Source organism: Urocampus carinirostris, chromosome 16 (genome assembly GCF_059441175.1).
Source record: "Urocampus carinirostris isolate Australia breed hairy pipefish chromosome 16, RoL_Ucar_1.0, whole genome shotgun sequence".
Taxonomy (NCBI): domain Eukaryota; kingdom Metazoa; phylum Chordata; class Actinopteri; order Syngnathiformes; family Syngnathidae; genus Urocampus; species Urocampus carinirostris.
The window spans coordinates 9,331,851-9,345,806 of record NC_142364.1 but is presented as its reverse complement, the minus strand read 5'-3'; the positions used below and the strand labels follow the sequence as shown (position 1 = coordinate 9,345,806).

General features: G+C 44.2%; 1 protein-coding gene across 1 annotated transcript in view; it reads left to right on the top strand.

The window, feature by feature from the left end:
* Window positions 1-13,956, top strand: part of LOC148350159 (proprotein convertase subtilisin/kexin type 5-like) — a 75,207-nt gene that overhangs the window by 23,733 nt on the left and 37,518 nt on the right. Inside the window, exons 7-9 of the mRNA XM_088319994.1 lie at window positions 1,248-1,324; window positions 2,069-2,172; window positions 9,326-9,446. Of these exons, the coding sequence (XP_088176120.1) occupies window positions 1,248-1,324; window positions 2,069-2,172; window positions 9,326-9,446 (302 nt within the window). The remainder of the gene's footprint in view (window positions 1-1,247; window positions 1,325-2,068; window positions 2,173-9,325; window positions 9,447-13,956) is intronic.

Below are 13,956 nucleotides of genomic sequence, written 5' to 3'. Positions count from 1 at the left end.
GGAGAGTTGGATGAAGAAAAGTTGTCTGGAGAGCATCGATCTCAACCAGAGTAATCAAAAAAAACTTCCAGGCGACTTGTATGATACCTGGTCAATAAAGGGTTTTGAAGGCCCTACCCTAGCCCAAGCCCGAAAAAATTACTTGATTTGATGGACCGAGCCCAAAGCAAATGTGATTTTGATATTTTATTTTTAAGGACTCAAGAGCAGGATTGTTTCTCTCTCGCTGACTTTTTTTTAATCCATCCGTCACTGTTCTTTGTTTCTTTTTCTTTGTGGAGGATGCGACCTATGTATTCCGTCCCCCCGCCGAGTGTGTGGACACGAAGTTTGGGTTTTGTGACTAGTTCAGACAGTTTTTTTCTCTTTTTGACCATTTTTTTTACTTTGTTCCTGTGATTTTTTTTATTAAATGTCATCCGTTTTCTGAGCACACCCAGCCTCTGCTCATGCTTATCTGCATTTGGGTCCACCCAATCTTGACAAATATAATACATAGTAAAAATAGGAAGTGAAGAAAAATGTAGCCTGATACTTGAATGTTTGGGCCCCTATTTTATTTTATTTTTTTTTACAATTTTATACTTATACTTATCATATTTTGGGGGCAGCAGTGGCTCAGGAGGTAGAGTGCTCGTCTTGGGATCAAGAGATCTCAGTTCGAATCCCGGCTCCTCCGTGTTACATGTCGAAGTGTCCTTGGGTAAGACACTGAACCCCTAATACCCCCAATAAGCAGGTTAGCGCATTACATGGCTGCACGGCCGCTATTGGGAAATGTGAAGCACACTGTAAAGCGCTTTGGGAAGTCTTGACTCGAAAAGCGCTATATAAATGCAGATCATTTGATTTTTTTCATTTTCATTTCATTTCATTTTATATTTTGCGGGCCAGACAAAAAAGCCAGATGGGCCGCATGTGGCCTAAGGGCCATAGTTTGCCTAGCCCTGCTTTAGCATCACTGCAAGTCCTGGGACCAAAACCTTAAGAAAAAAATCTACATTTTTCCACAAGATCATGAACTGAACACAAAAAAAGAGGAAGGCATTGTGGGTAGGAGTTTAGCCAATAGCATATCAACGTCTTCATGAAGCCGAGATGAAAAACCGATTGTAGACAGGCATCTTGTATGATGTCTACCAATGGCAACCAGGGTGATATGTCCAAAACTTTTCACACATTTGTCAACGACAATAACTAAATAAAATAAAATGGCCGATTTTTTCTGTTTCCTGTGGTCTACCAAGCACACCGAAATGGAATGGGACTCGGCCCTCTCCGTCTCGGCGGCAGCCGGCATCATCGCTCTTACTTTGGAGGCTAAGTATGCTTATAGCATTCTATTTGTAATACAGTGCCTTGCAAAAGTATCGCCCTGTATTTGGCTCCATCTATCTTCAAATCAACTCTGATGATCATACCAACCCTAGGAGGATGATACTGCCACTACCATGCTTGACAGTGGGGATTTGAGGGTGATGTGCAGTATCACTCTTACGCCAAATGTAACGCTTTGCGTTCGCTTTGGGGAAAGCTGTCGGGGGAATTTTGGGAACAACCCATTTGCCTGAGAAGAGTCCACAACATCCTGCAGGACCAGCACCATCCTACCATCTTTTCCACTGGCTGCCCCCAGGGAGGAGATACCAGTCAATACATGCTAGAACATCTAGTCTATACCCACAGGTTTTAAAGCACTTGAACCAATCCACTGCCCTCTCTCTGCAGGTCATCTAATATGATAACACACCTCTTGGTTGCTCCTCTGATTAGTTTTCGCCTTCAGGAGATGTGTGTTGCGAAATGAGTCGTTTAGGTTGACATTGGATTATTCGGAAGTCATCAGGGAACTACTTTGTCTTATTTTGCAACACCTACTTTTTATATAAAGATTGTTGAGATAATTTAGTTCCAATTCAGGATTGTGTCTCACAAGTTGTTGATTCTTAGAAAATATTTTCGGCGAGATGACAAGAAGTTCTTGAGGGGGCCAATACTTTCGCTAGGCACTGTAGATGAAATCAACTGCCGTGATAATTTACTTTTTTGGTACGACCGTTTTTCTTAGCCCTTTACTCACCTGGAGAGACGTCCAGCACATCATTGTTCGCACGGCAGATTCTCGGCATCTCCAGGCGGACGACTGGCAAAAGAATGGAGCTGGATTAAGAGGTAGGATTAAGGTGTTAAAAGACCCATAAAATTATATTATTAAAGGAGCTGTGCCAAATTTAGAATTTTCTTACCCTGTGCCGCCATCTACTGGTTTGTGTCGTCATTGCAGCCTCAGTCGGCATGTTCATGATGCGCGTGCAAGTACGGGCATTTCTTAGACGTCCTTCTTTTTTCATCTTTTTGGAGGTTTGGGTTTGCGTTGGGACCATACTTGAAGAAGGACATTTATAACTTTCACTATGCTACACGAACAAAGCACTCCTGACACCCCCGTATCACCTATGTAATGTGTTCCGCCCCGAACAGCTCTCCTATTAAGATAAAAGGAGATGGGCGCAGTGGAAAATGAAGCATAAGAAAATATTTAACTTTCAACTTTTTAAAGACACCCTTTTAGGGATGTTTGCTTGAAATTAATCTCCATGACCTTTTTATTTCAAAACCTTAACTACTTCATACTATCTTGATGCCCTACTTTGAAACTATCCTTCGTAACCATCACCCTGTCTTGAAACCTTAATGTGAAACCCTAACTTGATCATAAATTGAAATCTTAACCCAGGCTTTTTATAACTCTGAGTACAGTCAATTCAGGTCAGAAACCCTGTTTTAAAACCCTGCTTTGCATTTTAAAAAATACTAAAGCCTTACTCGAATCTGGAACGATAACCCTGTCTTGAAACCTTAATGTGAAAACATTACGTGGTCTTGAAACGCAACCAGAAAGCGTTCACCCGGAATTTAAACCCTACTATTCAATGTTTGTCATAAAACTAAATCCTAACCCGGGTCTATAACAATTGAAACCTTGTTTCAAAACCCTACTTTGCAATTTCAAAGCCAAATACTAAAACTTTGCCTGGATTTTGAACCCTAACCTGCCATGAATCTCGAATGCAAAACCTTATATCTGGTCCGGGCAATACAAATCTAGAATCAGAAGTAAGACCTTTTTTGTTATGGCTGTTAATAGATTAAAATCCCAGGCCAGTGTTCCTGATTCCAAACAGCCAATTCAATTCGTCGATTTAAGGTGAAGGTTAAGTATGCCTCCGAAAAAACAGTTAGTATTAGGTGAAAATCAACACACAATTGGTCATTTCTTCAGTGTCGGTAATAAGTCGAAACATAATGCAGAAAGTGATAACACGGCAATAGATCCGGCACGGAAAAACGTCGGAGAAATTCTTCGGAAGATCGCGGAGGCAAGGAAAACACGCGTGTTGGAGCGAACGATTCGACGAAAGAAAATAAACAAAAGAAAACTCCTAGCATGAAAAGGACTTTTCTGCCAAAATTGACTAAATTATATTCTTGGTGACGCTATGAGGAGGATGATAATGGATCGGACCTTGAGAAGGCATTACAACTATGGCGGGACAGCAAACCACAAAGAATATATGAACTGAAAGATCTGAAGTGATAACTGATTTGTATTACCAATTAACTGTGATGATTAAAACTGAAGGTAAAAATACACGGGTTCCCCTGACGTTGTGTCCTAAATGCCGTATTTTGAAGTCGAGTCGAAGTAGAACGAAGTTGGGTAAAGTCAGTAGAGTTTTTCGAGAACCGGCTTCTTCGGCTCGGCTCACTAAAAGGAACCGGCTCTTTCGGGTCCTAAACGGCTCTTCGGGTTGTTTTTGCTTCTTTCATCCCAAGTGAAGTTCTGAATTTATTGGCTTTGAAGATGCAAAGTAAGGTTTCAAAACAGGGGTTCAATCTTGATTTGTCTCAACGATTTCAGAAGTGCAGGCCAGGGTTGGTACATTATTTTATGACCAGCGTTAAAAAGTAGGGTTTTGATTTGGAGAGATGGTTTTATTGTTGAATTCAAAAAAACAGGTTAGGGTTTCACATTAAAGTGTCAAGACAGGGATGGGGCTACGAATTATGGTTTTCAAAGTAAGGCATCAAGATGATATGCAGTAGTTTAGGTATTAAAATAAGAGTTTTACATTAAAGGTGGCAAGAATGGGTTATGCTTTGAGATTTAGGTAAGGATTTAGTATTTGGGTTGGACAAATGAAGAGTAGGGTTTTAAAACAGGGTTTGAACACTAACATGACCAAATATGATGTAAAATGATGCACAAAATGTTTTAAAGTAAGGGGGGAAATAGAATAAAAAAGAAAAAAAATACCAAAATGAAAAAAGAGTGAAAAGCTGAGAAAAAACAAAAAACAAAGGGAAGAGAATAAAAGAAGGAAAAATTTAGAAAAAAGCCAGAAAAAAAGAAAAGAAAGAAACATAGGAAAAAAGGAACAGACGTTTGTAGGCCGTACAACCTTCGCAATAATACATGAGTCAATTCATTCAAAAGTGAAAAATAATTTTGCATTGCCGGAAACTCAGCAAAATGTAACTTGATGTCAAGTTTTGGACCTGTTTGATAATGGATTAGATAGAGATAGATAGATAGATAGATACTTTATTCATCCCCGTAGGGAAATTCACACTTCCAGCAGTCTACCCCGTTGTTTATTAACATGATGAACATGATGCCCTAGGGGTGTTTGTAGCGGAGCGGATGACGTCACGCCAGTCCAAAAGTTCGACATCCCTGCGGCAGATGGAAGTCATTTCTTTGTGAAAATCCAGGGATACACCACCTCGTGTTAGCAAGTCCGCCTCCTCTCCGATTCCCCCCGGCTTTCGTGTCTCTGTTTAGCGGCGTTGAAGCCGGATAGCTCCGGGTAGCTCCGGGTGGCTACACGTTAGCGTCCGGAATGCTAAACGTGAGCCACGTTTCCGCAAAACACAGCAACTGCGCTCCCTGTGCGCTTCGATGTTTTCCACCAGCACTCGATGACCTTATTTGGTCGTGAGTTCGCATTTACCATGATTACGGATGGTACCGAAGACTTCGCTAGCTCCGGCTCTTCTTCCACGATAGGCCCCTTCATCACGCCGGCACGAGAATTCTTCAGGGCAAGGAGTTGAAATTCCTTGAATACACGCATTTTTTGTGCGCTAAAACCCATGTCCCATAGGATAGAAGTAATCCATAGTGTAGTTGTCAAAACGGGAAGAAAAAAACACCGAAGATAGGAGCAGACAATAAAACAATAGGGCAGCTGCTGGAAAAGGCAGCCGCTCGTGGCAGCACCGCTTTTACGTCAATTAGTTGCCACACTTGGGATTACGGTTGCTCACTGTTGTTTCAAGCGTTGCTCACCGACTTTGTGTGAACGCTCAGACCCGAAAGGAAAATTACAGGGAACATTGGTTGGGATCCATAGATTTTTGAGCATGCGACTCCCCGGAACCCATCACTACAACAGGGGTGTCAAACTCATTTGAACTCGGGGGCCACACGATAGAACAAACAATCTGTCGGGGGCCGGACGAGTAGATTAAAGAGAAAGAAAAAGAGAGATAAAGAAATAAGAGAAAGAGGGAGGGAAAAGGAGAGAGGGCGGGACAAAAAAAAGAAAAAGAGAGAAAGGCAGAAAGCGTGAGAAACAAAAGAGATAAAAAGTCGTGAGAGAGGGGGAAAAGAAAGGGAGAGGAAGAAAGAAATCAAAGAGAAATTGAAAGACAGAAGGAAAGAAAAGAGAAACGAAAGCGCGAAGAGAGAAAGAGAAAAGGAAAAAGGGAAGTTAGAGCAAAACAAGTTAAAAAGACACAGAGAGAGAAAGAGACAGAGACAGAGAGTGGTAACAAAGGAGTGGAAAAGAGAGAGAGAGAAAAAAAAAAAAAAATACAAGTACAGTGTCTTTGTTCGAGGCACCTGGCTTTGGCAACATCAAGTTAACATATTTCAACTTGCAGCTCGTTTTTCTCTTGCGCTTCTCTGAGTGTTGTCTCAGGGGCCGGATTCAATCCCTCAGCGGGCCTGATCTGGCCCGCGGGCCGCCTGTTTGACACCTGTGCTGTACAAGATAAAAAAAATACATAAAAAAAATTCCTATCAAGCTCACACATCCTGTCTTGTCATTTCAATGGCATGTTGAACTTCAGCAAGCTAGTAATTATCTCCTGCGCTAATTGAATGAACCCCCTTGCTGCCGTTGCTAACTTATTTAATGACTTGACTTTAATTACATTTTTCATAACATAGCATGAATGTTATGCGCCGGGCTTTTAATGACTTGAGTCGTCTCGTCGGCATCGCGATGACTCTCCTTGAAGGCTAGAATGAAAAAGGGATAATGGATAATTCATTTTCAAACCTTCAATAGGACATTAATCACCGAGAACTGGATAGCATGTTCTGCTAAATCTCATGTACCAAAATGAATAGTTTCCATAAAAACAGGAAAAATCTGTCAATGTCAAAGCCCTGGGGGCCCGATCTGGTTTTCCTGGGCACTAGGGGGCGCTCTTGATACACAATTATAACCAGGGTTGGGTAGGGTTACTTTAACTGGATTACTTTCAATGACTTTTGGATGACTCCAATACCAAATATGCTAATAAAAGACAAAAGAAACTAAATATGAATCAAATGATGACTCACAACACGTGGTAAGCTTTCTCTCCTGGCTTTGATTTCTTTGATCTCCGGCAAAACCAGGGTTGCGTAGGGTTACTTTAACTGGATTACTTTCAATGACTTTTGGATGACTCCAATACCAAATATGCTAATAAAAGACAAAAGAAACTAAATATGAATCAAATGATGACTCACAACACGTGGTAAGCTTTCTCTCCTGGCTTTGATTTCTTTGATCTCCGGCAAAACCAGGGTTGGGTAGGGTTACTTTAACTGGATTACTTTCAATGACTTTTGGATGACTCCAATACCAAATATGCTAATAAAAGACAAAAGACACTAAATATGAATCAAATGATGACTCACAACACGTGGTAAGCTTTCTCTCCTGGCTTTGATTTCTTTGATCTCCGGCAAAACCAGGGTTGGGTAGGGTTACTTTAACTGGATTACTTTCAATGACTTTTGGATGACTCCAATACCAAATATGCTAATAAAAGACAAAAGACACTAAATATGAATCAAATGATGACTCACAACACGTGGTAAGCTTTCTCTCCTGGCTTTGATCTCTTTGATCTCCGGCAAAACGAACATCAAATGCGACAGAAACAAAATGAAAATACATCCAAACATCATTTTTGCCGTTCCATGTATTCAGTTACTCCCCAAGCCTGCGCAAAATTTAGTCATTTTATTCATATTTAGTTTCTTTTAGTTTCTTATAACATACAATGTGTGTCATGGTTTAGCGCCTGGAGTCCCTCTTTTACTCCACAAGATGGCATCATTACCCTGTTTTCACGTCTCGGAACTCGGAACTCCCCTGTCCATGTGCTCCCAATCAACTAATTTGCCGACCTTTACCAAAAATACTCCGGGCTCCCGCTTTATGTTGCTGAGTCGTCTTTGAACCCTGCTCCAGACATTCACTGGCCAAAATTTGTTTTTTTAGTTCCCTCCTCGTCCAAAACCCTTCACCATCTTCTTCAAGGTACTCCCAAATCTTCTTTTCAGGACCTTTGCCACCCCAAGACGAGCTTCTACCTCAAGTTTCCTCTCCTCAGCAGTTCAAGTCATCTCTCCTCATCTCATCAGCCGTACCGCTTATCCTCATTAGGGTCGCGGGGGGGCTGGAGCCCATCCCAACCATCTCCGGGCAGTGGGCAGGGGACACCCTGAACTGGTTGCCAGCCAATCGCAGGGCACACGGGGACAGACAACTCAATCGCTCATTCACACCTAGGGACAATTTGGACCGGCCAATTCACCTGAAATGCATATTTTTGGAATGTGGGAGGAAACCCATGCAAGCACGGGGGAGAACATACAAACTCCGCACAGGAAGTCTGGAGCTGGATTTGAACCCACGCAGGAGGCTCCCATGACATGAACTGTGCCGCACAAGCGCTAACCACTGCGCCGCCGTGCTGCCCAGTTCAAGTCAATCACAAAATGTCTCAAAGGAATGCACAGGTTACAATTTCACCATCCCATGATCTTAAACCAACAGGCGGGCAAGGAAAAACTCAAAAAAGCACGAGGAAAACAAGAAACCTCGAGAAGGGTTCTCACAAGTCTTTGCCTGAATTTCCTTTTAGAGCACAGGTGTCAAAGAGGCGGCCCGCGGGCCAGATCAGGCCCGCTAAGGGATTGAATCCGGCCCGCCAGACAACACTCAGAGAAGCGCAAGAGAAAAACAAGCTGCAGGTTGAAATATGTCCACTTGATGTTACCAAAGCCAGGTGCCTCGACACTGTACTTATTGTATATTTATTTCTCTCTCTCTCTCTTTTTATCTCTTTCTTTTCCACCCCTTTTCTCCCACTCTGTCTGTCTCTCTTTCACTCTCTGTGTCTGTCTTTTTCTCTTCCTTTGCTGCTCTTGGTCTCTTCTTCTCTGTGTCTTTTAAACTCTTTTGCTCTAACTTCCTTTTCTCTCTTCTCTCTTCCTACCCTTTGCGCTTTCTTTTCTCTTTTCTCTCCTTTCTGTCTTTCTATTTCTCTTTGGATTTCTTTCTTCCTCTCCCTTTCTTTTCCCCCTCTCTCACAACTTTATATCTTTTGTTTCTCACGCTCTCTCCCTCTCTCTCTTTCTTTGTCCCACCCTCTCTCCTTTCCCCCCTCTTTCTCTTATTTCTTTATTTCTCTTTTTCTTTCTCTTTAATCTACTAGTCCGGCCCCTCGACAGAATGTTTGTTCTATCGTGTGGCCCCCGAGTTCAAATGAGTTTGACACCCCTGTTTTAGAGTTAGCTCATTTTCAGTGTTCTCCCATACATCAGTGGTCTCTTCAGACCCAACACTATGCCATCTATATCAACGGTGGTGTAGTGTTTTGTATTTGGCAGCCGGGTTTGATTCCCGTGCGTTTAATGTGGGCAGTGATGAATACAATAAAATACTACCTATTATACTTCTAAAACTACTAAGACCTCGTATATAACCAAAACTTTGAGTTTTAGGTAACAAAAAAAACGTGTTGTACATGGAAAAATAGGGTAGCTTCTTTACACTGTATGCAGCATTAGTTTGTGATCCAAATTTTGTCTATTCGACTTTAACTCTCCTGTATTAAGGGAAACAAAAAACGGGATACGTACGCACTAATGAGGCCGTGTGTGTGTGCACACGAGCGCTAAACGCCTACAGACTCCCGCGAGTGTAACGGGAAGAGCTTTTCGCGTGGCCTAATGAGTTCTGGTGTTTTTCAGTGAGCCACCTGCACGGATTCGGGCTGCTGGATGCGGAGAGGATGGTACGAAAGGCCGAGCGATGGCGGAGGGTTCCCCCGCAGCACGCCTGCAAAGTGGAGCCGCTTAAACCGTTCGGGAGGTATGACAACACCAGGGGTTGGTACGGGTGCTCGAAATCCTCGGATTCTTGAATGTGTTTCCAAGGTGTTAGGAGTTAAAACTATGTTATAAATTTAGAGTTTCTTAATTTAGGGAAACATATTGACACGAAGGCAGCACGGCGGCGCAGTGGTTAGCGCTTGTGCGGCACAGTTCATGTCATGGGAACCTGTCGTGGGTTCAAATCCAGCTCCAGACTTCCTGTGCGGAGTTTGTATGTTCTCCCCGTGCTTGTGTGGGTTTCCTCCGGGCACTCCGGTTTCCTCCCACGTTCCAAAAACATGCATTTCAGGTGAATTGCCCGGTCCAAATTGTCCCTAGGTGTGAATGAGCGAATGAGTTGTCTGTCCCTGTGTGCCCTACGATTGGCCGGCAACCAGTTCAGGGTGTCCCCTGCCCACTGCCCGGAGATGGCTGGGATGGGCTCCAGCCCCCCCGCGACCCTAATGAGGATAAGCGGTATGGCTGATGAGATGAGATGAGATGAGATATTGACACGAGACAGGCTTTTCCACACAGGGGCAGATTTCTCATCTCATCTCATTAGCTGCACCGTTTATCCTCAGTAGGGTCGCGGGGTTGCTGGAGCCTATCCCAGCCATCACCGGGCAGTGGGCAGGGGACACCCTGAACTGGTTGCCAGCCAATCGCAGGGCACACCGGGACAGACAACTCGCTCGCTCATTCACACCTAGGGACAATTTGGACCGGCCAATCCACCTGAAATGCATGTCTTTGGAATGTGGGAGGAAACCGGAGTGCCCGGAGGAAACCCACGCAAGCACAGGGAGAACATACAAACTCCGCACAGAAAGTCCAGTAGCTAGATTTGAACCCACACAGGAGGTTCCCAAGACCTTAGAACAGTTTCCTTAATTCTGAAAACTAGCATCTTCTAGTTTTCAGAATTAAGAAAATAATTTATTTTCTTAAATTATTTCTCTTTCCCATCTCCCGTTCTCCGCTCCTGTCTGTCCGTCTTGTCTCTGTGTTCTGTGTTTTTGACGCGTCGGGGCATCGGCCACTCACCCTGGGCGTGCCGACTCCTCCCCTGGGCGTGCTGACCGGTGCGTCACGAAACACACACCCCCCAATGGGGCAGGTCAGGTGCCAACTTCACGTCCTCCTCGCCGGAAGACGCCACCACGTCTAGACCGGTCAAAACATTCCCGCTCTCCAAACAACGCCTACCACCTGCATCAAAAACTCTGTTATCAACAGAACTAAACAAAACATTCGCATTCGGAACGGCGCCACCCGACCTTTTGTGAAAAATCCCCACTGCATTCGACAAAATTTAATTTGTATTATATGAAATTAATTAAAATTTAAAAATCCTTCAAAGGATTGGAATGTGCTCTCTAGTGGCTTTGCTTTGCCATTGCTATTCTTTCCTCGTGATTCACGGCAGTTGGCATTAGTTTGTGCGGCATTGTATTATGAAGGACAGATGCATGTTATACTTTAACAGGGCACTATGAAATGTGGGTAGTATTTCCCGGTGGTAAATTGTAACTAAGTACTTCCTGCAACAAAAAATATATGCTAAGTATTACTGTTATGTTTACCTAACACCTATATCAAGGCGCCAACAGCCTCGGACTTTGATTGGCTCCCTGTCACTATTTAAACCCACGTCTATCTGTAACCTGTTGTCAGTCCGTCTGCGAACCTCGGTTTACTCTTGGCAAGCTCTTTTCGACCCTGACTCCCACCTGTTTTCGCTCTTGTCTGTTCCCCGGCTTCGACCGTTTTTTTGATCCTGACTGCGTTTTTTGCTCTACTGTCCCGGCTACTGACCTGTTTTTTCCGTTCCCCTGACTCCAACCTGTTTTTGCTCCCGTCTGTTCCCCGGCTTCGACCGTTTTTTTGATCCTGACCACGTTTTTTGCTCTACTGTCCCGGCTACTGACCTGTTTTTTCCGTTCCCCTGACTCCAACCTGTTTTTGCTCTGGTCTGTTCCCCGGCTTCGACCCGTTTTTTGATCCTGACCATGTTTTTTGCTCTACTGTCCCAGCTACTGACCTGTTTTTTCCGTTCCCCTGACTCCAACCTGTTTTTGCTCCCGTCTGTTCCCCGGCTTCGACCCGTTTTTTGATCCTGACCGCGTTTTTTGCTCTACTGTCCCGGCTACTGACCTGTTTTTTCCGTTCCCCTGACTCCAACCTGTTTTTGCTCCCGTCTGTTCCCCGGCTTCGACCGGTTTTTTGATCCTGACCACGTTTTTTGCTCTACTGTCCCGGCTACTGACCTGTTTTTTCCGTTCCCCTGACTCCAACCTGTTTTGCTCCCGTCTGTTCCGCGGCTCCGACTGTTTTTTTTTTTTATCCTGACCACGTTTTTTGCTCTACTGTCCCGGCTACTGACCTGTTTTTTCCGTTCCCCTGACTCCAACCTGTTTTTGCTCTGGTCTGTTCCCCGGCTTCGACCCGTTTTTTGATCCTGACCATGTTTTTTGCTCTACTGTCCCAGCTACTGACCTGATTTTTCCGTTCCCCTGACTCCAACCTGTTTTTGCTCCCGTCTGTTCCCCGGCTTCGACCCGTTTTTTGATCCTGACCGCGTTTTTTGCTCTACTGTCCCGGCTACTGACCTGTTTTTTCCGTTCCCCTGACTCCAACCTGTTTTTGCTCCCGTCTGTTCCCCGGCTTCGACCCGTTTTTTTTATCCTGACCACGTTTTTTGCTCTACTGTCCCGGCTACTGACCTGTTTTTTCCGTTCCCCTGACTCCAACCTGTTTTTGCTCCCGTCTGTTCCCCGGCTTCGACCGGTTTTTTGATCCTGACCACGTTTTTTGCTCTACTGTCCCGGCTACTGACCTGTTTTTTCCGTTCCCCTGACTCCAAACTGTTTTTGCTCCCGTCTGTTCCCCAGCTTCGACCCGTTTTATGATCCTGACCACGTTTTTTGCTCTACTGTCCCGGCTACTGACCTGTTTTTTCCGTTCCCCTGACTCCAAACTGTTTTTGCTCCCGTCTGTTCCCCAGCTTCGACCCGTTTTATGATCCTGACCACGTTTTTTGCTCTACTGTCCCGGCTACTGACCTGTTTTTTCCGTTCCCCTGACTCCAAACTGTTTTTGCTCCCGTCTGTTCCCCGGCTTCGACCGGTTTTTTGATCCTGACCACGTTTTTTGCTCTACTGTCACGGCTACTGACCTGTTTTTTCCGTTCCCCTGACTCCAAACTGTTTTTGCTCCCGTCTGTTCCCCGGCTTCGACCGTTTTTTTTATCCTGACCACGTTTTTTGCTCTCCTGTCCCGACTACTGACCTGTTTTTTCCGTTCCCCTGACTCCAACCTGTTTTTGCTCCCGTCTGTTCCCCAGCTTCGACCCGTTTTATGATCCTGACCACGTTTTTTGCTCTACTGTCCCGGCTACTGACCTGTTTTTTCCGTTCCCCTGACTCCAACCTGTTTTTGCTCCCGTCTGTTCCCCGGCTTCGACCCGTTTTTGGATCCTGACCACGTTTTTTGCTCTCCTGTCCCGGCTACTGACCCGTTTTTTCTGTTCCCGACATCGCTCGCCACGAAAGTCCCACTTCCGTGTTCAGAGCGACGTGCTTCCCGGGTCCAGCGATCCCCAGATCGTGGGTGCAAACCTTTCCTTTCTTCTACTAAAACTGAGTGAAACGTAACGCAAGTGGGTCTTGTCTCTGTTCTGTTCCTGACACTGTGGCTCTGCAGAATACCTGATTCACTCCAGAATGGTACAGGAGAAATTAGAAACTTGGCTTATAAAGTGCTTGAATTTGGCAATGCAAAAGATGTACAAACCCTGGACATTACCGATACGCCCGACTTTTATTTAATATTTCTTCAATTTATTTATCTGGAAACTCATTTTCACCAATTGTACTGGGGGGGTACAGTCAGTGCTGTTGCAGTAGAGCGTGCGCAAAATGATCAAGCGTTCTCAGGACGGTGTTCGCTATTCACAGGTCAGGTTTTATTGATACAGGGACATTTTTGCATCATGACGCAATTATCAGGTTTTAAATCGACCCACATATATTTTCAGGTTCAGGCTGTAGCTATGTTTAATTTGAATTATTGTCTAGCGCCCCCTAGTGCTATAAAAACATCATTAATCACAAAAGACAACATGCATATTTTTAATACTCATAGGTCCAGAAATTTACATTTGTTTGACCGAATTAATTTATATAAATGCAAATTTAAAGGTAGTGGCCGGAATTTCAGGCTTTGTTACTCTCTACCGCCCTCTTGTGGCCATCTCCTGATTGCAGCCCCAGTCAGCTCAAGTTTTGTACGTGCATTTCTTAAACGTGCTCAAATAAACTTGTATTTTTTACCTTTTTGGGGGTTTGGACTATATTTGAAACCGTCCGTTTCTTACTTTTACCATTTTCGTGCTACACTAACAAAAACGAGCATGAAATCACTTCCCACCCAACCGCCCTCTTTCTTGCTTCCTAAGATTTTGCCTGTCCTGGAACTGCTTTGCTAAATGTAAGCTAAAAACAATA